We start from the raw sequence: 26199 nt of genomic DNA, 5'->3' as shown, positions 1-26199 counted from the left end.
TAACTTGCTCTGAGTAAGTTTCTTTCCAGCCCTAAGCAGGTACAAACAATGTTCCCAGCTCTTACCCGCTTGCAAGCTCTTTCCTTGTTACTCTCTGCTAAGAAGAATGGTTTCCAAGCCCTAAGTCTTTATAGGGTTTTTTCCATTGCTTTACTTGCTCAGACTGTTTCTTTCCATGTGTTAATGATGTTCCCAGCTCTTACTGACTTGCAAGCTCTTTCATTGTTACTCTCTCAGAATAATTTTTTTAAGCCCTTAACCAGGGGATAAAATAATGTGCTGAAGTTGACCAGACTAAGGACGCTAGCTAGACGAATACCTGGTAAGCAGATTCATTTTCCTCCCCAAAACTAAGGTGCGTCTTATACTCTGAAAATGTAGTACTTCGGGCTTGCAAACATTTTTTGTACAGTGGTACCTCTACTTAAGAATGCCTCTACTTAAGAACTTTTCTAGATAAGAACCAGGTGTTCAATATTTTTTTGCTTCTACTTAAGAAAAGATAAATTCATCAAGAATCATAAGATAGTAATGACAATGATTAGACCACAAGACTGTATTGAGGCACTTAATATGCTACATTTCCCAGATAGGGAATAAATCAATGACAGCCATCCTTCAGTGCAGAATTTTACAACACTGAATAAACATACCTGGTTGCATGGTAGTTCTGGCCACAGGTACCACTGGCGCGTTCTGCTAATGAAAAGAGGTGACTGACCAAACACCTGCAGAGAGAGATGAAGTGGAGGTGAAATAAACCAGATTCACACATCTTGCTATGTCTAACCAGTCGTATTGCAGCTGATCATGGTGTAGGAACCCAGCTGTATACAGGCAAAGTTTCCTTAACAAAGCTGCTATTTAGGCTCGGATATTGGTGGGCTGTATCTCCCTTCATCATAATTCCTGTGTATATTGGCCAATGCTGATGTAACCTCATTGGGAGTGGGTAACATTCTGCTTGACTGCAATTAATAATCTATGTTTAACAAATAAAATCAGGGTTAAAAATTGGCAATTGTTCTTAAGCAATAGAAATTAAAGAAATTCACATTCTTTTCTTTTTACACACAAGAATACATTTATTATATTATACATATATACCCCTTATTATTCTTCTACACTATGTCGTATCACCTAAAAACGTCTGCGCCATATGCAGATCTACCCCCTCAATATTTTCTAAACTCTAAACTTCCTTAATTATATCATTTACTTAAATAAACTTCAAATCTTCTTAACTATTCTGCTCTCACTTTCCTCTTTCATAAATCACCTTTTACTAACTTATATATATATATACGTATTAGAAATTGGAAATTAAATGTATGAATTACAAATATAATATATGATATAAATGGTAACAATAAGGATATCTTTTACTTACATAGTTTGAGAAATATACTATCGATACAAAAAAAATTATGTATACAGTGTTCCCTCGATTTTCGCGGGTTCGAACTTCGCGAATAGCCTATACCACGGTTTTTCAAAAAATATTAATTAAAAAATACTTTGTGGTTTTTTTCCTATACCATGGTTTTTCCCACCCAATGACGTCATAGGTCATCGCAAAACTAATAATTTTTGCAAATAAATAACAACAAAAATAATTATTGTTAATAAATAATTATGTTTATAAATATCAGGATCACTAAGTGTCTTATTCAATAGTGAGTACCAGTAATAATGGTGAGTAAATGGTTGTTAAGGGAGTGGGAAATGGTAATTTAGGGGTTTAAAGTGTTAAGGGATGGCTTGTGATACTGTCCATAGCCAAAAATGGTGTATTTACTTCCGCATCTCTACTTCGCGGAAATTCGACTTTCGCGGGCAGTCTCAGAACGCATCCCCCGCGGAAATCGAGGGAACACTGTAATACTATCACTTTCCTAAAGCCCTTGATTTTGTATCCTTTCCCCTTACCTTTTTTCTCTTCCTGTTTATACTTCCCTTCCCTTTTTTTATTAATTCAATAAATAAACCATTTTTCAAAAAAAAAAAAAAGAAATTAAAGAAAAAGGTTTCAGTTTCCATAGATATAGATGCACTTATTTTCTTTTCCCCTTAGGCACCTATTCAGTGGACTTTTTGAAACACAACCCATTGCTCAAAAGAACACACATGGAAAATGGAAGAAGAATATACAGGCGATTCTCAAATTAACACCACAATTGAACTAAAATATCTGTTGCTAAATGAGACATTTGTTAAGTGAATTTTGCCCCCCTTTCTTCCCACAGTTGTTAAGCAAATCACTGAAGTTGTTAACCTAGCAACTTAACGATTATTAAGTGAATTTGGCTTCCCCGTTGACTTTGCTTGTCAGAAAGTTGCAAAAAGTGACCAGGTGACCCCAGGACACTGCAACAAATCATAAATACATATCAGTTGCCAGGAGTCCAAATTCTTATCACATGACTTTGGGAATGCTTCAAGTTGTTAAGTGTGAAAAATGAAGATAAGCCACTTTTTCAGTACCATTGTCACTAAATGAACTTTCTAAGTCAAGGACTCCTACCACAGTAGGAATCTTGCTTCAAGCAAATCTTGAATACATTGTAAACAAAATCAAAGCATAACATGATCCTCATGTCCTGCCTAGAGATAGATGTAGATGTGTAGAAAGATGTAATTAGCACTTACTGATTTTTTAAAGCAATGTTTCTCAACTTCGGTATCTTTAAACAGTGGTGGACTTCAACTTCCGGGTATTTCTGAGCCAGCAAGGGTAATAGAAGCCTTACCAAGATCCAATCATATCCATCCCTCTTCTGTGTGCAGTGAAATGGAACTGGGCAGGGGTGGGTTCCACTCAGTGGTGGGCTACTACCGGCAACGCCCGGAACACGGTTCCGGCAGCGGTAATGGAGCGTGCAGGCCATTCCATTGCCACTAGGCATGCATGGCCGTGCATGTGCAGCTGGCACGATTCCGGTAAAAATTACTGGAGTTTTTGCTTCTGTGCATGGGCAGAAACAAAGAAACAGCAATTTTTACCCAAATCTTACTGCTGCAAGGACGTCAACGTGACATTTCGGCGGCTGCACATGTGCAGCAGCCAAATCTCGCTGCGGCGCCTAGAGCGGTAGCTGGGGCCAGCCAGCAACAGCAGCCCGCCTGAGCTCCGGCCGGGTGGCTTGTTCTCTGCTCTCCCATGCTGCAGGCATCTCTAGGCTCATGGGGAGAGCACAGAGCTTGGGGCTGCCCTACCTGCTCCCTGCATCATGGCCCACTGATAAAAGGTAAGAGCTGCAGCGCAGTGGAGCAGACAGGCCACTTGTGCCAGCATCAGGGGGCGAGGGCAGCATGGTGGTGGCTGGAAACATGGTGGGCTGATGGGAACTGGCAGCTCCCATCACTCGCGCCAGCATAAATGGCAGGAGGCAGTGTGGCAGCAGCTGGCAATGCGGCAGGCCAATGGGAGCTGGCAGCTCCCATCACTTGTGCCAGCGTCCGGGGGCGGGGGATGGCGTGGCAGTGGCTGGCAACACGGCGGGTTGATGGGAGCCAGTAGCTCCCATCAATCGTCCCAGTGTAAGGGGGCAGGGGGCAGCATGGAGCAACTGGCAGTGCATCGGGTGGATGGGAGTGGGCTGGAGGGGCGTCATGGTGGGGGCTGTTGGCACAGCTGTTGTGTCCAATTTCCGGGTTTTTTGCATCCGTGCGCATGCGTCTTCATGCAAGATTGGGCTTCTGCGCATGTGCAGAAGCTGAATCACACACTGGGCACAGGCACATGCCAGGGGCATGCCAAGGGCTTGCCGGGAGCATGCCAAGGGCACGCCGGGAGCATGCCAAGGGCATGCCAAGAGCACGCCGGGTGCATGCCGGGAGCATGCCAAGAGCACGCCGGGTGCATGCCAGGGGCACGTCGAGCCCGCACACAGGGGTGCGCTCCTGGTGCATTCCGGTAGGGCTGAAATTGGTAGCGTACCCCTGGTTCCACTTACCTTCACCACTGGTTCACATTGCACTGTTTTGCATACACGCACATGCAATTATGCAATTTATTTATTTATTTTATTTATTATTTGGATTTGTATGCCGCCCCTCTCCGAGGACTCGGGGCGGCTCACAACAAGTGAAAAAACAATCCAATACATAATCCAATTAATTCAAATATTAAAAGTTTTTTTAAAAAACCTATACTAACATACACACACACAAGCATACCATGTATAAATTCAGCGGGCCCAGAGGGAGATGTTTAGTTTCCCCATGCCTGACGGCAAAGGTGGGTTTTGAGAAGTTTACGGAAGGCAGGAAGAGTAGGGGCAGTTCTGATCTCCGGGGGAAGTTGGTTCCAGAGAGTCGGTGCCGCCACAGAGAAGGCTCTCCCCCTGGGGCCCGCCAACCGACATTGTTTAGTTGACGGGACCCGGAGGAGGCCCACTCTGTGGGACCTAATCGGTCGCTGGGATTCGTGTGGCAGAAGGCGGTCTCGGAGATATTCTGGTCCGATGCCATGAAGGGCTTTAAAGGTCATAACCAACACTTTGAATTGTGACCGGAAACTGATCGGCAGCCAATGCAGACTGCAGAGTGATGGTGAAACATGGGCATACCTGGGTAAGCCCATGACTGCTCTCGCAGCTGCATTCTGCACGATCTGAAGTTTCCGAACACTTTTCAAAGGTAGCCCCATGTAGAGAGCATTACAGTAGTCGAACCTCGAGGTGATGAGGGCATGAGTGACTGTGAGCAATGAGTCCCGGTCCAGATAGGGCCGCAACTGGTGCACCAGGCGAACCTGGGCAAACGCCCCCCTCGCCACAGCTGAGAGATGGTTTTCTAATGTGAGCTGTGGATCGAGGAGGACGCCCAAGTTGCGGACCCTCTCTGAGGGGGTCAATAATTCCCCCCCCAGGGTAATGGACGGACAGATGGAATTGTCCTTGGGAGGCAAAACCCACAGCCACTCCGTCTTATCCGGGTTGAGCTTGAGTCTGTTGACACCCATCCAGGCCCCAACAGCCTCCAGGCACCGGCACATCACTTCCACCGCTTCGTTGACTGGGCATGGGGTGGAGATGTAAAGCTGGGTATCATCCGCATATTGATGATACCTCACCCCATGTCCTTGGATGATCTCGCCCAGCGGTTTCATGTAGATGTTGAATAGCAGGGGGGAGAGGACCGACCCCTGAGGCACCCCACAAGGGAGAAACCTAGGAGCCGACCTCTGACCCCCCACTAACACCGACTGCGACCGGCCAGAGAGGTAGGAGGAGAACCACTGGAGAACAGTGCCTCCCACCCCCAACCCCTCCAGCCGGTGCAGAAGGATACCATGGTCGATGGTATCGAAAGCCGCTGAGAGGTCAAGGAGCACCAGGACAGAGGATAAACCCCTGTCCCGGGCCCGCCAGAGATCATCCATCAACGCAACCAAAGCGGTTTCCGTGCTGTAACCGGGCCTGAAACCCGACTGTTGGGGACCTAGATAATCGGCTTCTTCCAAGGACCGCTGAAGCTGGAGTGCCACCACCTTCTCAACAACCTTCCCCATAAAGGGAAGGTTGGAGACTGGATGATAGTTATTAAGTACGGCTGGGTCCAGGGAGGGCTTCTTGAGGAGGGGGTGCACGAGCGCTTCTTTATAGAGTGATGGAAAAACTCCCCTCCCCAAGGAAGCGTTGGTAATCTCCTGGGCCCAGCTCCGTGTCACCTCCCTGCTGGCCGAAACCAACCAGGAGGGACACGGATCCAGTAAACAGGTGGTGGAACTCACAGCTCCAATGGCCTTGTCCACTTCATCAGGTGTCACCAGATCAAACTCTTCCCAGACAGGTGGACAAGTACGTGCCCCAGTCACCTCGACTGACTCGTTGTCAGTCGACTCTGTCTTACAATTGGAGTCGAGGTTGGCTCGGATCCAAGTGACTTTATCAGCGAAAAACGTGTTAAAATCCTCGGCACTACTCTGCAAGGGCTCCCCAACTCCCCCCTGGTTAAGAAGGGAGCGGGTCACCCTAAACAGAGCGGCCGGGCGGGATTCTGCTGATGCAATCAAGGTGGCATGGTACGCGCATCTTGCCGCCTTGAGCGCCACTTTGTAAGTCTTAATAAAAGCTCTTACAAGTGTTCGATCGGATTCAGACCTACTCTTCCTCCATCGCTTCTCTAGACGTCTCTTTTGGCGTTTCAACTCCCGGAGCTCCTCGTTGAACCATGGGGCTCTACGGGGTCTAGCGCCACGGAGCGGTCGCAAAGGCGCAATCCGGTCCAGAGCCTCCACAGCAGCCGTATTCCAGGCCTCCGCAAGAGACTCCGCCGAACTGTGGACGAGTGCCTCTGGAATAACCCCAAGCGCCATCTGAAAGCCCTCTGGGTCCATCCAGCATGCATTTACACATGCTCCGTAATGCAAATCAGTCCAAAACATAGCTGTGGAGCTGATCTGCTGTGCTTCCGGTGAAGGAACAAAGGTCGAGGGCGGGGGCAGGGGGCAGGGCCCTTTTACAAGCAGCAGAACAGGAAAGCTAACATTTTTTTATAAAAAGACAGCGGCACACATGGACTGGTACTGGCCAATCCAGTTCAGTCACTAGCGGGTCACTACAGATTTGGGCGATCTGGTCTGAACTGGGAGGAACCCACCTCTGGAACTAGGGATTCTGCATACTCACTTGATACAACATTGGTACCAAAATATAAAATTTGGACTGGAATTACAATGTTGACATATGGTTAAATTCTCACTCTCCACACCTTCCTTCCAGAAATGCAATTAGCAATTCATGCTAACTGCCTGAAAAATAGATTAGGCCTAGGAGAATAAAGACTTTAACAATTTCAGGGGGCTTTCTCAGAGGTAAGACTTGGCTGTGCCGCCTTCATAAGTGTATCTTTATGCATAGTATCTTTTCTCACTGTCTGTCTGCTGCCATTTAGTGGGAAATTAGGATTTTTACAGCCATACTATACGACTTGTAGGATTGCAGATGTAGTAATAACAATAATATGAGGCTTGTTTAAAACAGAATGGGATGCATTTGTTAAAAACAGGACTTAGTAATATGGAAAAATGACCAAGAATTTGTCAATATCCCAAACCTGAAACTGTGCACTTGTAAAATCTCATCAGTTATACTGCATGTGGGTAAGAACCAATGAAGAGTTACCAACATTTTTACTACCACACCGTGGGCATGGCTTATGCATTTTCTTTCAACATCTTTCAGTGCAAATTGGGTGCTCTGGGGTGGAGCTCCATTTTCACTATCCCACTGCTCCGGGCAGTAGCCCACCCCTGATAAGAACCCATACAGCACTTGACACAAAATTATGGCTTTTTAAAAAATATTGTATAAATGAACAACTTCTGTTATGCAAGTGAAAGAAGAGCATGCATTCTGAGAAGCATTAAATGTGGTCTCAGGTTCAGTAACTTCAACCTCTGAGAATTTCAATTGTTCCTGATTTTTTTCAAAAATTCTGTTGGGGGCAGAGCTAAACAATAGCCAGGGCAATATACTTTGCCTTGGCTCAGAAGTTAAACAGAGTAAGGGCTGGCTTGTATCTGGATGGGAGACCTCCAGGAAATTCCAGAGCTGTAAGCTAGATGGGAAAGCTGAAAACATCACAGAGAGAAATGACAAACTGCTTCCATCCTGTCCATGCAATCATCATGAGTGGAGCCCATCTTAACGGTGATGTCACCTTCACAAATCTGGCCTGGAAAAAAATTAGATCAAATCTCTAACTTTTGCTGCCATCTAGTGCCATCCATCTATATGTTTTACCCCAATATAGTACCTATATATTACGCCTTCACTGGGATCATGTATATATCTGAACCTGGAGAAGAAAACATTGGAATATCTCCTTAGTGATCCTGTACATCTGTCTGATGTTGTATTGTCACCACTTCACTAAAAGTACTAGTAAAAAAAAAAGAAATAATTCAGATCGTGGTTACCACATTTGCATAGTGCTATAGACCAACATGACAGGTTTTTGATAACTGATTCATATTCAGAAAATGATTCTTGACACAAGGAGGAAACTTACAGGAAGATTCAAGAATGTGTTGAAGAAGTCTGTAAATATTTCATCTTTTAGCAGAATGGACAGATGCCTGCTGCCAATCAACTCTGAGAAGAGGAAAGAGGAAAAACAATTATGACATTAATGAGCTGAAAATGTGAACTGGGGCTGATATATTATCCCTTGGGGTATTTGCTACCATATTCCTACAAAAAAACTAGACCAGTTATGGTGACATTTTTTCCCTTGGGGACCAAAAGTGTGAGGGTGCATACACACCCCTGCGTATGCATGCATGACCAGTAATGGGCAGCCAAATTTTTTACTGCCACACTGTGGGTGTGGCTTATTTCGTGGGTGTGGCTTAATGGTCATGTGACTGGGTAGGAGTGGCTTGCTGTCCATGTGACCAGGTGGGAGTGGCTTGAACGATCATCATTGTTCAAGTGAACTGTTAAGTCCTCGACTTACAACCTTACCAGTGTCGCTCTCTGGGGTGACAATTTGCTTTGTGTTTCCCGCGCTCTCTTCCCTGGGTGGCTCCCCTGCCTCAGGCTGGGTAGCTAGGTGAACGCATGCTGCCAGAAGCATAAATGCTGCCAGCACCGCTTCCACCCACGCCTTCTGCTTGCACCTCAGGCAGGAGGTGGCCATGTGAGCTGGCAGGAGAGAGGGAGCGGGCCCCTGATGTTGACACGAGTGGCCCATGATGTTGACACGAGTGGCCTGTCTGCTCCACTGCGCTGCAGCTCTTACCTTTTATCAATGGGCCATGATGCGGGGAGGAAGGAAAGAGGAAAAAAGCAAGGAGCGCAGAGGCAGCAGCAGCAGGGGAAAAAAGGAGAGCTGAGACGAGACCAGTAATCCAGGAAGTGACAGCTGTGCACACATCTTCATTTCCGCCAGTGTAACTGTGTTCCACCCCATTCTGCCTGCTGCCCACCCCTGTGCATGACCCTTCCCACACTACTCAACGCATGTGCGCACGACCGATTCGCTCCCTCACTTCCTGACTTCTGGTAGGCCTGTTGGACTTTCCTTGAACCTAGGGAGGGCGAAAATATCTTTCCCCATCCCCCTCAGAGGCCCTCCAGAGGCCTAAAATGCCTTCTAAGAGTCTCCATGCAAGCCAAAAATCAGTTGGCCAGCATGCATATGCATGCTGGAACTGAGCTAGGGCAAAGGCTCACATGCCGACAGATATGGCTTCATGTGTCACCCATGGCACACGTGCCATAGGTTTGCCATCATGGAACTAGACTATCCCACTGAGCCTATGTGCTTAATTTTCAAAGATGGTACATGCAGGGCCTAAATTTATTGTTGTGGCAACTTTATCCTCAGAAATACACCCTGGAAGATGCCAGCAGCATGTCCATCTCATCTGGAACCTACAAAGTGGTAAAAACTCTATGTTCTGTCTGTCCTTAAAGGCAAGGCAGGTCAGGAAAAAGATTGCACAAGATTAACTGGAACTATGGTCTATTGCTACAGTTTATAGTAATATACAATTTGTTTGTGTAACCATCATCTTTGCCTTGTTTTGGCAAGATCATCTCTGTGGCTCTTTTCATGTTCAAAATAAGACTATACTTTCCAGCCTTCATTGCAAAGGGAAATACCAGTAGTAATGGGTAAGATAACTGATACAAGCCTTTTGCAAACGGCTAACTGATAAGAAGTTAGTTAGGGAAGTATAGCTGTACTCTTATGGGTGCACGGGTCATTAATTGAGAAGACTGGCACATATTTAGTTGTGGGAACCATCTTTGGTTACAAATTTTTGCAATTTTTGGAGAATCAAGAGACAGAGAGATTGATTCCTATTGCCACTTAGAGACTCTTTGCAGAAAAGTGGAACAGGAATATGAAGAGCAAGAAAACTCACTAGCTGTATACATGCTGAGCTTGTCCTGAAGAAGACTGTTCCCTACTGAGCATTCTGTTAGGTTACAATGCATTAGATCTCTTGTTGTTCCGGCAGGTTCCACATTCCACCAAGATCCTTTCCTCCAATCAAGATCTCTCCAAATGTTTTCAGGTCATATCAATTCCACTTCAACAGTTTTCATTTACACAGTTCCTCTTCTTACCTACCAGCTTTAATCCATGACTTTGTGAGAGCGGCTCCCATAAAGCTCCCAAGATAGTGGAAGAGGAGGAGATGATGATGCCCTGCAGCTGAAAAATCTCTTCATTAACCTACATTTTGGGTGGAGAAAATGCGGTTCATATTTATTTTTCATATTTATATAGCCGCCCAGGCAGAGGTGGGCTGCTAAGGTGGAACGATGACATGTGCTCGTCCCTGTGGCTCTGAGTGGTAGAGAGTCCAGCGCACTTATGCTACTGCACCTGCGCAGGTAGCAAAATCGGGTGCGGAGCGGCAGGTGTGCCCGTGTTTTGGTGTGGTTTTTTGCTTCCGTGTGTGCACCTTAGCAGCCCACCTCACATAATGACTCTGGATTGGAGGCCTGAATTCACGTGCTTCCTGTTGTGGTTAGCTCTGGCCCAGCTCCTGCCCCAAGGAATGTGGATGTGGGGGAGACATCCACATGCTGCAGGCCTGTTCTGCCCCCGGTGGAATCTGCTGATGAAGGCTCCTCTGACCAAGAAGACATGAGTGACAGGGAGGAGGAGAGTGTGGCAGACAGCTCAGAAGGAGATCAATTATCTAGCTCCTCCTTGGATTCAGAACAAGAGTTAATGATACAGCCATGCATGCGGAGAGCGATGCATAGGCAACAACTGAGATATTATTATCAAAGAAAATGAGGCCACCTGTGGTTGGGTGGGGCTGTGGTAATTAGTGAGGCTGCTATAAATAGCAGCCTGTGGGTTTGGCCATCGTGGAGGATTATCTGATCGTTGTGTTTCGTGACTGCTTTACTGACTTTGACTTTTTGTGTGCTGATTTTCCCCCACTTTGAAACTAAACCAGAGCAAAGTGTGTGTCCCTTTGTGAAAGAAGAAGGACTGTGAATTGCCTCACAGCTGCAAGCTAAGTATCACAGAACTGATAAGGGACTTGTACCAATTACCAGTTTGTTTGGAGACAGTGCTCTTTGCTATACCAAAAGAGGGCTTGGTTTAAGTGAATTTTCATTATAAAGAACATTGTTTTGAATTTTCAAACGTGTGTGTGTCTGAAATTTGTACCTGTGAATTTTTGGGAGGATTCTACCAGAGAGCCTGACAGAACACTTCCTATGCAGGATGACCTATTGACATAGATTTTGTATGGACACATGTAATGAAATATGGGACTCTCACACACAGAATACAGTAGGTGTTTTTTTAAAACAATAATTATCTACATATATTAGAAATACTTATCTACTTGAATAAAAATTCATTAGATTTATAGAGTTTATAGAGTTCCATTTCTATTTAAAATGATACTTTTTGGTTGTATTTTAAAAAAACTTCCTATTAAAGTACTTATTTGTTTTTTTTCTTTTATTTTACAATTAAAATAATTTTATTTTATTTGTAAAATAATTACAATTTAAATTTTTACTTTGGGTGGGGGGGTTTCCATTTCCTTTTTGTCACTATTTTAAAGGCAATAATAAATAAATAAATACATCTAAACTAAACTGAACTAAACTAAACTAAACTAAACCTGGTAACGACCCAGGCCTGTCACATCCCTGAACCAGCTCTCTCAACAGCGCCATAGGTGGTACCATCTTGTTTTTTGCTTCTGCGCACACACAGAAGATGTCCCCCCCTCGCTTCTGTGCACGTGAGCATGCCCGCACGAAATACATGCATGACACATCAAGGAGTGAACTGGTAGTGAAGAAAATTAGAACCTACCTCTGATCCAACTTTAATAGTATTTTACCTGTAAACAATAGATTGAAACCTTGATGCAAGGAGAAATGAAAGAAAAAAGCAACTTTGGTGCTAGAGCAGTGTTTCCCAACCTTGGCAACTTGAAGATATCTGGACTTCAACTCCCAGAATTCCCCAGCCAGCGAAACACTGTGCTAGAGAGAAACCTAAACATTCTATTTCTTCAGTTCCACAAACATTTCTTCCCATGATAGACTGTCAAAAATACGTTCGGTGGTTTGAGATCATGAATAAGTACCATTTTTGATAAACACCACAAAGAAAGTAACACCCACTTTTTCCTTCCTGTGTGTGTCTTGTGTGCTTCTCAAGAAGTGCTAGATCACATTTTGCTGGGCCAAAACGGAAGATCAGTAAACTGTTTGTGCCCATGTGATAACGATGATTTCAACATGTGCCTTTCAATCATTTCTGGTAATTCTGAGGTTTATTTTCACTTACCGGTAAATACACTTTTTACTCTGCTGCAAAGAGAGGCCGCGGTTTCTCTACCTATGATGAAGAAATATTCTAAATGTATGCTGACTTTTAATTGCACAGCTTCCCCGCAAATGTTGAAGCTCCAGGTAAAGAGGATTCATTTTAGGATGAGTAACCATGTTTTGCATGTTGGAGGTTCCTAAAGGAATGTTGGGAAACTCTGTATTTTAAAGAATATTTGAGGGAGAGGTGCAGAATAGCCCTTCTCTGCCTGAGGCTGTAGAGACCTGGTATCAATCAAAACACTGTTTGTGAAGAAACTGATCAATACTGATAGGATAAGCCACAATTATACAAACTCCACTCCTTTCTAGTACTGATGATGTTACCTAGTTTGGTAATGAAACATCTGCAAGAAAACAATCAAGCTCAGAGAGCACCAAGGACCCCACATTTCAACCCTGAGCTACAAATATTCTCTGCTATCAATAAACACTTTTTGGTTAGAACAGTGTTTCTCAACCTTGACCGTTTGAAGATGTGTGGACTTCAACTCCCAGAATTCTTGGAGTTGAAGTCCACACATCTTCAAACGGACAAGGTTGAGAAACACTGGGTTAGAGGGACTCAGAACCTGCCTTATATGAGATGGCTCCCAGTGGATTTCATTCTAAATTTTGATACGATTTCTGTAAATAAGGAATGTAGGATTATAATGGCTGAGTATTTGATCCTTCATATATCAAAATAATACAAAGCTAAAGGATAAACAAATAAACAGATTTGAAGAAAAAGAAAAGGCTCAGGAAAGAAAAAGGGTAAAAGTGTAAGAAAAAAGAGGAAAGAAGAAAAACCAAAAAATAATGACTCCCAACGTTCTTTGATACAGATGTAAGTAAAAATACATCAAACTCTTATTCTAACATTTGTCTACATTATTTCCATAATCCCATATCTAATCATCAAAGCCCCAGATCAATTTTTAGTTTCAGTTTCTCACAAGAAGTACAGTAATAGTTCATATCACTTTAATCACTATTTGTTAAAGAAACCACAACTGGTTTATTATTTGCAACAAACTGTAAATAAAACAGGAATGGAAAATCCTAAGCACTAGTGTAGACCCATGCTTCTTAACTTTGGCAACTTTAAAATGCATGGACTTCAATTCCCAGAATTCCCAAAGCAGCATGAAGTCTGCCCACCTTAAACTTGTCAACACTGAAAAACGTTCATCTACAGCAGTGTTTCCCAACCTTGACAACTTGAAGATATCTGAACTTCAACTCCCAGAATTCCCCAGCCAGCAAATGCTGGCTGGGGAATTCTGGGAGTTGAAGTCCAGATATCTTCAAGTTGCCAAGGTTGGGAAACACTGATCTACAGATATGGATTTTTCCATTCCCTTTTTACTAGTTTTTACTTTCTTATGAACAATCATAATGCAAAATCCTCACTTCCACCCCATCCCAGAGCAACCAGAATTCCTTCACTAAGCTGCTTTCCAGCTCCATTCTCTGGCAACAAAAAAAGGGCAACAAAGGAAGACCATGTCTGTGGAGAGGGGCGGCATACAAATCTAATTAATAATAATAATAATAATAATAATAATAATAATAATAACAACAACAACAACAACAACAACAACAACAATGTGACTACCAATTTTTTAAAAATGCAATCAGACCTTCCAACTTCTTGAGGGGAAAAAGATCTCACAAAGTTAGAAGTTCTTACTGAACTTTTTTTTTTTACTGGCAGTCACATGGTCTTTTGTTTCCCTGTATGTTGGAGAATGGAGCTGGAAAGCAGGTTAGTGAGGGAATTGCTTGCTGCAGGATTTCGAAGGAGGCCATTCAGGCCAAAAATAGGCCAAGGAGTTCCCTGCACTTCCCATTTTGCTAGCGGAGGCACTGCAGGCCATTACTTTGCTATTTCCAGGCCAATCCCAGACCAATTTAAGCACGCCATGTGAATCCCAGCGGCCAGTCAGGTCCCACAGAGTTGGCCTTCTCTGGGTCCCGTCGACTTAATTAAGCCTTCTGGCGGGAAGGCCCTCTGGAACCAACTCCCCCTGGAGATTTGAATTGCCCTTACTCTTCCCGCCTTCTGCAAGATGTTGAAGACCTATCTATGTCACCAGGCATGGGGGGAATTACTATCTCTCCCCCCCCACCACCTTTTTTCCTGACTGTAATACATGAGAATGGTGTGATTGTGCAGTAAAAATTGTTTTTAATATCTATGGGTTTTAAATTTTGTTTTTAATTTTTATTGGATTTGTACTCTGTATATTGTATTGTTGTTGTTGTGAGCCGCCCTGACTCTTCAGAGAGGGGCAGCTGAAAGAGAGGGAAGCCACCACAGATGAAGCCCTTGGGGGGATGTCTAGCTGGGGGAGGGAGTCACCCCTCTCGGGCACCCCCAAGCCCAGGAGGGCGGCTCCCTGCTTCTCTGACCCTCCCCTGAGAAATGAGGTTTCCTCTGCGGTGGCTTCCCTCTCTTTCAGTCCCCCCCCCCTGCCTTGTCTTTTCTTCTGAGTTTTCTTTCTTTCTGAGAGCCGGGGTTTTTGAGGAGAGGGTCAGAGAAGCAGGGAGCTGCCCTCCTGGGCTTTGGGGTACCAAGGAGGGGGGACTTCAGACCCCCAGCTGGACATCCCCCCAAGCGCTTCATCTGCGGTGGCTTCCCTCTCTCTCAGCTCCCCTCCCTCCCCACCTGGCTGGCTTGACTTTCCTTCAGAGAGCCAGCAGCCGGGAACGGAGCACAGGTCCCGGCTTCGGGGTTTCTGAGGGCTGGGTTCACCCATGAGGCTCCCTCCGGGCAGCCTGCGCTGTCTTCCCCCACTCCTCCACCCACCCCCCAAACAAGGATCCGAATGCCAGCAGTAATGAGTCAAAATTGGTGAGGTTTGGGATTGTACGCATTATTTGCTTTTACATTGATTGCTATGGGAAACAATGTTTCATCTTATGAACTTTTCACCTTACAAACCTCATCCCAGAACCAATTAAGTTCGTAAGACAAGGTATCACTGTATTTGTTAGACAATTCCTACTTTGGAAGTGTAAACTTGAACTGAAGGAGTTCTCCATGGTGCTGACTCTCAGCAATCTAACTGGAATTAGAATTTCAGTTTGGAGACAAATGTTATTCTTTCTCATCCATGTACTAATCTGCAAATATTTTTTCTCAACCTCATAGTTTTATTTCTTTCTACATAATTTTCTGTTATTTTCCTTTAATGGTTAAGACTAAGTGTTCTCAGCTGTGTCTGATGAGAGTTTTCCACCCTCCTTTTTCACTCTATTTGGTCACATTCGGGCCTCCAGAGGAAGAATTTTTTTTAAAAAAAAGAGAGCATAGAGTCACATTAATGCAAACTAAGTTTGCAAATTAAGCAAATATTTACAATTAACAACCCATCTTAACAAATTGAAATTTTTTTTCCTGTGATTTTTTTACCTTATAATAGGGACCTTGTAATATTTAACATAGACTTCTCGCCATTTCTTTTGTATGATATTCCACTTTCTGAAACTGAATTCTGAATAATCAGTTTAGAAGAAGAAGAAAATTAAAAATGGCAGGCATCTTTCCAACAAAACTGAACTTAGATTTATTTTTACATTTCCTACCTCTGAAAAAATCAAAGCAAAATGTTTCTTTCTAAAATGACAAAGTGTTCTCTGTGCTTGAAACAACTCTCCTTCTGGTCCATTAATGGAATTCCAATGTTCACAACAGCTCTATTATAGTTTTTATGTTCCAAATTGACTTCTTTTATTTATTTAATATTGTATAATCTACATTAAAATGGCAATTTGAAATCTTATATTCATTTAATTCAAGAGGGGTGATGAATAATGAATATTTAGAGGGGTGCATTACAGAATAAATTGATTTCCATGATTCCCATTAATTTGAAACCTGACTTTGGTCTCAAAGCTTCCTTTAATAGTCACTTTATACTGATAATTTATTCTAGTTTAAAGTTCTGAATCTCATCATCTGGAGATCATTTATCCCCAATAGATGTAACCATATAAATTTATTTTCAATGTTAATCTATCTCTGAACAGTCCAACATTTTCTGAATTATGTTTTCATCTTGTAGAGTGTTCTCATTTTTCCAATATTGTGCAAATACAAATCTTATTGCTGTTAATACATGTAGCATTAAATATGTAGTCCCTTTATCGTAAATTTCTGGTATTATGACTAACAAAAATATTTCTGGGTTTAAATCTTAATGCTACTTAATCATCTTTTCCAACCATGTGTGTATTTCTGTCCAATATTTTCTTGCTTTCACACATGTCCGCTACATATGATAATAAGTACCTGAAGTCTGATTACATTTCCAACATTTGGCAGACATGTTGTTAAATATTTTTGCTAGTCTTGCTGGTGGCAAATGCCACCTGTAAAAGATTTTATAAAGATGCTCCTTATATGCAGTAGTCACCATCAGTTTATAATTTCTATGCCATAGTTTTTGCCATTTATCTAGTTCTATAGTAGTTCTCATTCAGATCATCAAATAATTCTTATGAATCTTAATATCTCTCCCTCTCCCTCCCTCCCCCCACTCTCTCTCATTTTTTTTATCCCATACTGAAAGTGATCTACATACATTTTAACGAAACATTTCATAAGCATAAAAATAAAATGCAAAACGTAAAACATTTGAAACATTTGTAATATAATTTAATCACGGGTGGCATATACAAAAATTTTAAAGAAGAAATATTTATTTATTAGATTTGTATGCCGCCCCTCTCCGTAGACTCGGGGCAGCTCACAGTATAAAATAAAACAATTCATAACAAATCTAATAAATTTTAAAAAACATTAAAAAACCCCATTATTAAAGCAGACATACACACAAACATGCCATACATAAATTGTATAGGCCCGGGGGGGGGATGCCTCAATTCCCCCATGCTTGACAGCAGAGGTGAGTTTTAAGGAGTTTACGGAAGGCAAAGAGGGTGGGGACAGTTCTAATCTCCGGCCCCACAGAGTCGGGGCCGCCACAGAGAAGGCTCTTCCCCTGGGACCTGCACGACGACATTGTTTAGTCGACGGGACGCGGAGAAGGCCAACTCTGTGGGACCTAATCGGTCGCTGGGATTCGTGCGGCAGAAAGTGGTCCCGGAGATATTCTGGTCTGATGCCATGAAGGGCTTTATAAGTCATAACCAACACTTTGAATTGTGACCAGAAATTGATCAGTAACCAATGCAGACTGCGGAGTGTTGGTGTAACATGGGCATATTTAGGAAAGCCCATGATTGCTCTCGCAGCTGCATTCTGCACGATCTGAAGTTTCCGAACTTGGCAAAATGATGTATCTTCAGCCATAGTTCACAACTATTAAGATTAATGCTTTCCAAATACAGGTAAGGACATTACCTATATATAAAAATACTGGGATAGCTGGAGAAATGGTCGACTGGCAAGCAAAGACAAAACATTCATGTACAGTGATCCAGAAACATGAGGAAAAATAATTAACAATTGACAACCTGCATGATCAGCAGTGCTTGCTCCTGGTTTGGACTGGTTCTAAGAACTGGTAGGACAGGTGGTGGATGGGCAGAGCATGCACAGAAATGTCACACGTACATGCAGGCTCACGCACAAACTGGTAATAAAGGGTTTTAGAACACACTACTGTGTGTGATCTGATCTGGCCCCCTCTCTCTGGAATATCATTCCACCAGAGATTAGACTGACCTCCACTCTAACACTCTTCTGGAAGGCATTAAAGATGTGGCTCTGCCAGCGGGCCTGGGAAACTCAGAGTGGAATGGACCCCATTAAATGACTTGTATGAATGTGTGTTACCACTGGGGTGGAGGCAGTAATGGGAAGCCAAACTTTTTACTGCCGCACTGTGGGTGTAGCTTATTTTGTGGGTAAGGCTTGATGGTCACATGACTAGGTAGGAGTGGCTTGCCGGCCATGTGACCAGGTGGGAGTGGCTTAAACAATCATCACCATTCAAGTGAACTGTTAAGTCCTCGACTTACAACCTCACCAGTGTCTCTCTCTGGCGTGACAATTTGATTTGCGTTTCCCGCGCTCTCCTTCCTGGGTCACTCCCTGCCTCAGCCTGGGTAGCCAATCAGCTGTTGAGAAAAGATGGGGGTGGAAATGGGCCCCCTGCAACTCCTGCCAGTACTGGTCTGCCTGCCGCTTTCCAAGGAGGAGGAGAAGGATGGGTGGGTGGGATGGTCAGCTGGAGCTGGGCACACAGCTTCATTTATGTTGTGAGCTGTCCCGAGTTCTCGGAGGGGGTGGCATACAAATCCAAATAAATAAATAAATTTCCACTGGTGGAACTGTGTTCCACCCCATCCTGCCTGCTGCCCACCCCTGGGTGGAGGGTTATTATTTTAATTTGTTTTATATGGTGTTTTTCTATCTTGGAAGCCAGGGTATCAAACCTGCAGTGTCATAGCATGATGCATCGCAACTTCTCCCACCTTAGTCAAGGATGGGTGTGGCCAGCATATGATGCATTTGGGTTGGGAGTTTGATACCCCTAGTATAAGCCATCTTGAGTCGCCATGTGCAAGTGGGCAGCAATATAAATTTTCTTAAGAAAGAAAGAAAGAAAGAAAGAATTTCTTTTGAACTGTAATTCTAGCAAAAGGCCTAGAAAGGCTATTATCTCTAGATCTAGCTACCTGTTAAGGCCTTTGCTAAGATAAAATGAAGATTTTTATGCAAGTTAATTTGCATAAGGCACAGTGGAAATGATTGACAGTAGTCGTATAACTAATTTTATAATGCTGTGTATAGGTACAATATTAGTTTCTATACTATTATTGATGGATATTTTGTTTTCTTTTAATGACCTTGTAGTCCCTTGCATTGGGGTAGACTGACTGGAGCTTGAAAGTTTACTGGCTGGATGCCCTTCCTGACACCTATGAAGAATTCACAGCAGACAATTACTCATTAAGCCCAAAGAGAGAAACACTTGCCATTACCTAGGATAAAGTTCACAGCCTTCTCATTGTGAGATAAGAGTTCTACGCCACCCCATCACTCTATTGCTGGAACATTTGAATAGTATAAAAGCTGGCAGGCACCCAACATATAGATAATTGGTAAGATAAAGTTCAAAGTACTTTACAGTAAAGGCAGCACCTTCTCTTCTCATGGAATTATAGAAAATGCAATTGAGTCTTTAATATATGCTCATGGATATATCATAAGGATCTACTAGAAGAAAAGGTTGGATATTAACATAAGCACTTCTGTTCGTGTTGAACCTTTAAATTTGGTCATTCACTTTCTTCTTTGTGAGTCTTTCCATCTTCTATTTATTACACAAAACTCTCAATCACTTTAAGCCACATTTAACCTTCTCCCACTTAGTTCTGTTTCTTTGATCTAAAGGGGGGGGGGAACCAGGAAGACCAATGTCAGTCTCATCAACAATTATGCATTGCCTACAATTTGAACTTTGCTTCAGAAAGCTACTTTGGATTTTGTTTTGCAACTATCATAAACATGAACCAGTACCCTCCCAGGCCCCCCTGCACTTAACTGGAATGATGAACAGGCAACATGGAGACTCCTGGGAGGGGAGGGGCAGAGCGGGGTGGGTGTGGTCATTTGGGAGTTCACCAACTCCACCAATCCTTGGCTAGAGGATCGCCTTAACCCTGCCGAACCTTCAGAAGCCCACCCTGTTATGGTCATCTTTCTTACTCTCTATACTGGCAATACTATGAAGTCTTTATTCTGAGGATATGTCCCTGGTAAAAGCTAGATGAGTTGTTAAGGACCAAAGCAATTAGACTGTAAGGGTGAGCTAAAAGGTTACACTCAGGTACCTACCTATAAGGCCACAGGTTTCCACTGTCTGGTACACTCCACAATATAAAGGAGGGAAAGACTCCCTTGTGCTCAACTCCTGGCAACTATATGGATATATCCACACAATTTTCTTGCCCTCCATATGCAAGTGACTTTAGGCGGGTAGGCCCAAATTCTTATGTCTTCTAATTGTAGAAGATGGGGGATGTGCCTCAACGTAACTGGAGGGCAACTGGGGATGACTATATTATAATTTCTGGATAAATCAATTGATTTGATTATTTTGCCATGCTTTACCCATGATTCTTCTGTTTGAGGACACCTACTGTTGTGAAGACTGCAGCATGTTTCCTGTATATAAGCAATCATAAGACATTTCTGGATTCCAGTCCTCTGGAGAGACAAGTTTCAAGTTCCAAATACTGAAAGCTCCTTTCCCATCTATCATGTCAACATCCATTTTATCCTGAGATATTTTTCCACTAATATTCCAAATGAGGGTATTTGAATTAGGGTTAACATTGAAAACGGTGCACAATAGAGGAATGTCATGCTTCAGTGGTCCATCCTGCAAGAAGGATGGCACAAGGATGGAAAGATTTGGCTTCAAAGTTTCTATAAGAGATAAAAATGATAAGAGTTATTATTAGCTTCATATCCCTTGAATTTCTTTCTTTCTTTCTTTCTTTCTTTCTTTCTTTCCTTCCTTCCATTATTGTTATTGTTATTGTTATTGTTATTGTTATTGTTATTGTTATTGTTATTGTTATTGTTATTGTTATTGTTATTGTTATTGTTATTGTTATTGTTATTGTTATTGTTATTGTTATTGTTATTGTTATTGTTATTGTTATTGTTATTGTTATTGTTATTGTTATTGTTATTGTTATTGTTATTGTTGTTTAGATTTGTATGCCGCCCCTCTCCGTAGACTCTGGGCGGCTCACAACAGTGATAAAAACAATACATAATGACAAATCTAATAATTAGAATCTAAAATAACAATAGTACATTTAAAAAAGTCTAAAAGCAAGGAACTCCAAAAAATAAAAAACATACATACAGTCATATCATGCACAAAAACTACATAGGCAGGGGGAGATGTCTCAGTTCCCCCACGCTTGACGACAGAGGTGGGTTTTAAGGAGTTTACGAAAGGCAAGAAGGGTGGGGCCAGTTCTAATCTCTGGAGGGAGCTGATTCCAGAGGGTCGGAGCCGTCACAGAGAAGGCTGTTCCCCTGGGTCCCGCCAGACGACATTGTTTAGTCAACGGGACCCAGAGAAGACCAACTCTGTGGGATCTAATAAGCCACTGGGATTCGTGCGGCAGAAGACGGTCTCACAGATACCCTGGTCCGGTGCTAGGGTCCTTCCTTCCTTCCTTCCTTCCTTCCTTCCTTCCTTCCTTCCTTCTTTCTTTCTTTCTTTCTTATCCCACCTTTATTATTATTACAAAAAAAAACACCCCTCGGGGTGGCTAACAACAGTGATAAAAAACAGCATGTAACAATCCAATACTAAAACAACTAAAAACCGTTATTATAAAACCAAACATACATACAAACATACCATGCATAAATTGTAGAAGCCTAGGGGGAAAGAATATCTCAGTTCCCCCATGCCTGACGGCAGAGGTGGGTTTTAAGCAGCTTACGAAAGGCAAGGAGGGTGGGGGCAATTCTAATCTTTGGGAGGAGTTGGTTCCAGAGGGCCGGGGCCACCACAGAGAAGGCTCTTCCCCTGGGTCCCGCCAAGCGACATTCTTTAGTTGACGGGACCCAGAGAAGATCCACTCTGTGGGACCTAACTGGTATGCTAGCAATCAGATCAAAACAAACTTTTTGAGATGTGATAACGCAAGTACAACAAATTATACCAGGCAAAACCAATCCCTTTTATAGTCTATTGCGCACAGTACACGCAAACAGAAAATCAAAAGGAGATATAGAGGACTATTCATGGTAAATAATTCCCAAACATTGAGAGGACATTAAAATTGTTCATAATTTCCATATTTTATGCCTACATTTTATAATTTACGATGGTGGAAGTATCTGGATTTTTTTATATACGTAACTGAAATATGCATGCATAATATATGTCCACCTTCCATTGTAAACCATCTTCTTTCTAGTTCTTCCCCCAAATCAGCTTCATTACTTACAGTTGATTACATCATTTATTTATTAAGGTGTATCCTACTTCTCCATCAGGACTATGGATAGTACATATAAGCCTCTGATCATTTTTCTTCACAAGAACTCTGTACAGTAGGCTGGACTGAGAAAGTATAGCTAGCTCAAGGTCACTGAGTTGTTAATCTGCTTTAATTCTTACCTGTGATTATCACTCTTGTCCTCTGCATGGGTAGAATTCTGTGTTTTTCACTTACAATGCAAATATAAGTACCAGAGTCATTTCTTTGAGCATTGTTGATAATCAGATTACAGAACTGTGGGGTGCACCTTTTCTCGCTTCCCAACATGTTCTTGTTATCCTGGTCAATCTTGCACAGGTTTTTGTTTTGTCCTTCCTTGTACCAGGTCACCAAACTTGCCAAAACCAACTCAGATGAAATTTCACAGCTGATGTTCACTGTGCCTCCTAAAGGTACCTCAGTTGTTTTTACTTCATTACCCCATGAATCAGTTGCTACAACAAGAAAACAAAGAAAACTTTTACTGCAAAATGAAGCAGAGAGAAAATTTAAATGTGTCCCTTTTCTCTGTATATGAATTTTTCACTCATTGGTTCAATTCATTCAATCTTGCAGTCCACTTTAAGTTGATTTTCCTCCTCCACAGTAAACTCCAAAACCATCACCATGGCTGAATGGAGTAATTAGCATACTAGCCCCATCTACACAACAAACTGATAGCACGATACACTGTTGGTGTAGAAGCCCTACAATCAATCACTCAATAAACAAATAAACAATGCATGCTATGTAATAACTTATAATTTGGAAAATTCTTAAGTTGCATTTCTTTTATGCATGAAGGTATTATGCAAAGCCATGTAATCAGGCTAGAAATAAGTGTAATAATTGTTCTGCCGGCGTGTCTCAACCGCCTGTAATTACAGGGTAATAAGTCCAGGAAGACACACACCACACGATAAAAGGAAAACCCAAACGTTTTTATAAACAGAAAAACAGAAACAGCTCCCTTTTTAAATGTCAAAGGGATTTTCTGGTACACACAAAGCACAGGTTAAATGCAGTCCAATTGCTCACCCAATAACTGGGAAATTGAGTTCAATTCTAAAGTCCAGAGAGTCCACACACACAATCCTGAACAGCAAAAACCACGATCTTGACGAAACAATGAATCAGATAAACTGCCATGAGGCTAAAATACCAGGCTGCACTTTTAACTGTAGCACTAATTACAGCAGCCCCACCCAACCACAGGTGGCCTCATTTTCTCTTGTAATAATCCTTCGGTTGTTGTCTCCTATGAATCACTCTACGCATGCGTGGATTTGTCATTCATTCTTGTTCAGAATCCAGGGATGATACAGATGACTGATCTCCTTCTCGGCTGTCTGCCAAACTCCCCTCTTCCCTGTCACTCACGCTTCCTTGGTCAGAGGAGACTTCGTCGGCAAATTCTACTGGGAGCAAAACAGGCCTGTGGCATGTGGATGTCTCCTCCACATCCACCTCCACATTCCTTGGGGCAGGAGCTGAGCCAGAGCTAACCACAATAATATAATATAATATAATATAATATAATATAATATAATATAATATAATATAATATAATATAATATAATATAATATAATATAATATAATATAATATAATATAATATAATATAATATAATATAATATAATATAATATAATATAATATAATATAATATAATAATAATAATATAATATAATATAATATAATATAATATAATATAATATAATATAATATAATATAATATAATATAATATAATATAATATAATAATATAATATAATATAATATAACATAATATAATATAATATAATAATAATCAGGTGTGCATAGGTGCACCAGAGGGCTTTCCGTCCCCTCTCCTAATATTTCTCTTTTACTAGTATCATGTACTGTATATAAATATTATTATATCTCTGTATACTACCAATATGTACTTGTCAAAACAAACAAACAAATAAGTAAATAAAACACAGAAACTATATAACTTTCTGTAGAATTTACTTACAAACAGTATGTGTATCAGAAAACATCTTTAAACATTGCCTGCAAAATACTCCTCCATTCGTTTTTCAGATTAGTGCTTTTGTGTTTCTAATGTTATTATAAGAACAATAACCTGTTAGCTATAAGCTGTGCTCTGTTGATAGGAAGTATTGAAAGCTGACAGTTATGCTTTGCTTATTCTTTAACAATGGTGCTATAAATGATCATTCAGATAATCTGTCTGAAGGCACATTCCGACAATCATAGACCCAATTTAATAGCGTCTCCCTCCTGATGGGTGTGTAAATAATGTAAATAAAATAATGCAAATGTAAATAAAAAAGACTGCATTGTGTATGGGTGAGAGAAATAAACTAGTGATTAATGGAGAAAAACCTCACCTGGAAACACCCTTTCCTTGATGATTAAATTCAGAATCTGAATAAGACTAAGTTTTGAAAATACTTACCATGCAAGACATGTAGAAGAATCCCAGCACAAAGGGCAAGCATCTTCATTTCCCAGCCTCTACAGTTAATTTTCAACAGTCCTGAGTTTAGAGTTCCTGTCGATTCTTAGAGAAAGAGAAGGAAGATTAAGAGGGGCAAGGAAAATATCCTCAACTAGGAAAACTTTAGATCTGCCTTTGATTGCTAACGCCTCCCTCTTTTAAAAATGAAGAAGGCAGAGTTTTAGGAAGACATGTTGCTATGCAACCAGGAAATCCAGGCCCCTTTCCATACATACACTAATAATACTGAGTAATATTATTCTGCCCAAATAATGCGATAATAGCATGTAAAAGCATGTAAAATAGGATGGTAAGGCAAAGGAGCCAAAAAGCAAAAATTGTGACCTCCAAATTAGCCTAGTGAGTGTAAATATTCTGCAGCCCTACTCTAAAGAGGTGAAAAACAAAGCCAAACAGGAGGTGGTGGCAAGCAGGCAGTGGAAGTCACACCACTGTGTCAACCAAAGAGGTGAATCACATGCCACCAGTGTTTTTTTTATGGCTCACTATCAACACTGTTTCCACCCACCTGGTACACAAATTGCCCTTCTTTGGATGCTTATTTTAACAATGCAGTTTACCCAATACCTTATCCTGTTCTCCGTCGGTAAGTCCAATCTGTTCTATCAGAAATCTCTTAGACAAGCACTTTTGGATCTGATTCAGAAAAGAGATTCTCTACATGTGGCAGGAAGGGGTAGAGAGGGAACTGTGGTATCTTATGAGCTGATAACATCTTAGCAGTTTTTGTTCCGTGCAATAAAATAAAATTAATTTGATGGTCTTTGATGTGCCACAAAAGCTTTTGTAGTTGTCTAATTTGATTTTTTTAAAGAGTTTTCTCCACAACTTTGATTATCTGTTGTTGTTTTTTATTCTAGTGAAGATGTGAGGGATGATGCTATAGAAAGGGAGGCGATGTGATGGATTACAGTGAAATAGCTTTCTAAGAAGGAAGGATCATGTTCTAAGGAGGGAGTGAAAGAAAAGGCAACAGCATCCAGACCTGGTTAGAATACAGAGGACAAGAGTTAGGATAGCCACTCCCTAGAATTTCCCAGGACTTATCTGTTGGGGCGAGAGTAGTAAATGTTTAGTCTGGCAAGATTCTGCCTATTGGATGTAAGCAAATAGAAACATAGAAACATAGAAGTCTGACGGCAGAAAAAGACCTCATGGTCCATCTAGTCTGCCCTTATACTATTTTCTGTATTTTATCTTAGGATGGATATATGTTTATCCCAGACATGTTTAAATTCAGTTACTGTGGATTTATCTACCACGTCTGCTGGAAGTTTGTTCCAAGGATCTACTACTCTTTCAGTAAAATAATATTTTCTCATGTTGCTTTTGATCTTTCCCCCAACTAACTTCAGATTGTGTCCCCTTGTTCTTGTGTTCACT

The 26199-nt window shown here is 41.9% G+C and overlaps 2 protein-coding genes across 2 annotated transcripts in view; both read right to left on the bottom strand.

Annotated features, from left to right (window-relative positions):
* RGSL1 (regulator of G protein signaling like 1) overlaps positions 1–8649 on the bottom strand; it is a 51168-nt gene extending 42519 nt beyond the window's left edge. The window contains exons 1-3 of the mRNA XM_070748542.1: positions 8475–8649; positions 8020–8102; positions 654–728 (exon numbers count right to left, since the gene is read on the bottom strand). Coding sequence (XP_070604643.1) covers positions 654–728; positions 8020–8102; positions 8475–8649 — 333 coding nt within the window. The remainder of the gene's footprint in view (positions 1–653; positions 729–8019; positions 8103–8474) is intronic.
* An 11648-nt stretch (positions 8650–20297) lies between these two features.
* Positions 20298–24802, bottom strand: LOC139165347 (uncharacterized). Its single transcript, XM_070748541.1, has 3 exons — positions 24754–24802; positions 22451–22765; positions 20298–20727 (listed from the first exon to the last, which is right to left on the bottom strand). The coding sequence occupies exons 1-3, from the start codon at positions 24800–24802 to the stop codon at positions 20435–20437; spliced, it is 657 nt and encodes a 218-aa protein (XP_070604642.1). The 3' UTR covers positions 20298–20434.
* Positions 24803–26199: the final 1397 nt, after the last annotated feature.

The sequence above is a fragment of the Erythrolamprus reginae genome, chromosome 3 (genome assembly GCF_031021105.1).
Source record: "Erythrolamprus reginae isolate rEryReg1 chromosome 3, rEryReg1.hap1, whole genome shotgun sequence".
NCBI classification, from domain to species: Eukaryota; Metazoa; Chordata; class Lepidosauria; order Squamata; family Dipsadidae; genus Erythrolamprus; species Erythrolamprus reginae.
The sequence above is the reverse complement of the archived record's forward strand: the minus strand, read 5'-3'. Positions and strand labels throughout refer to the sequence as shown.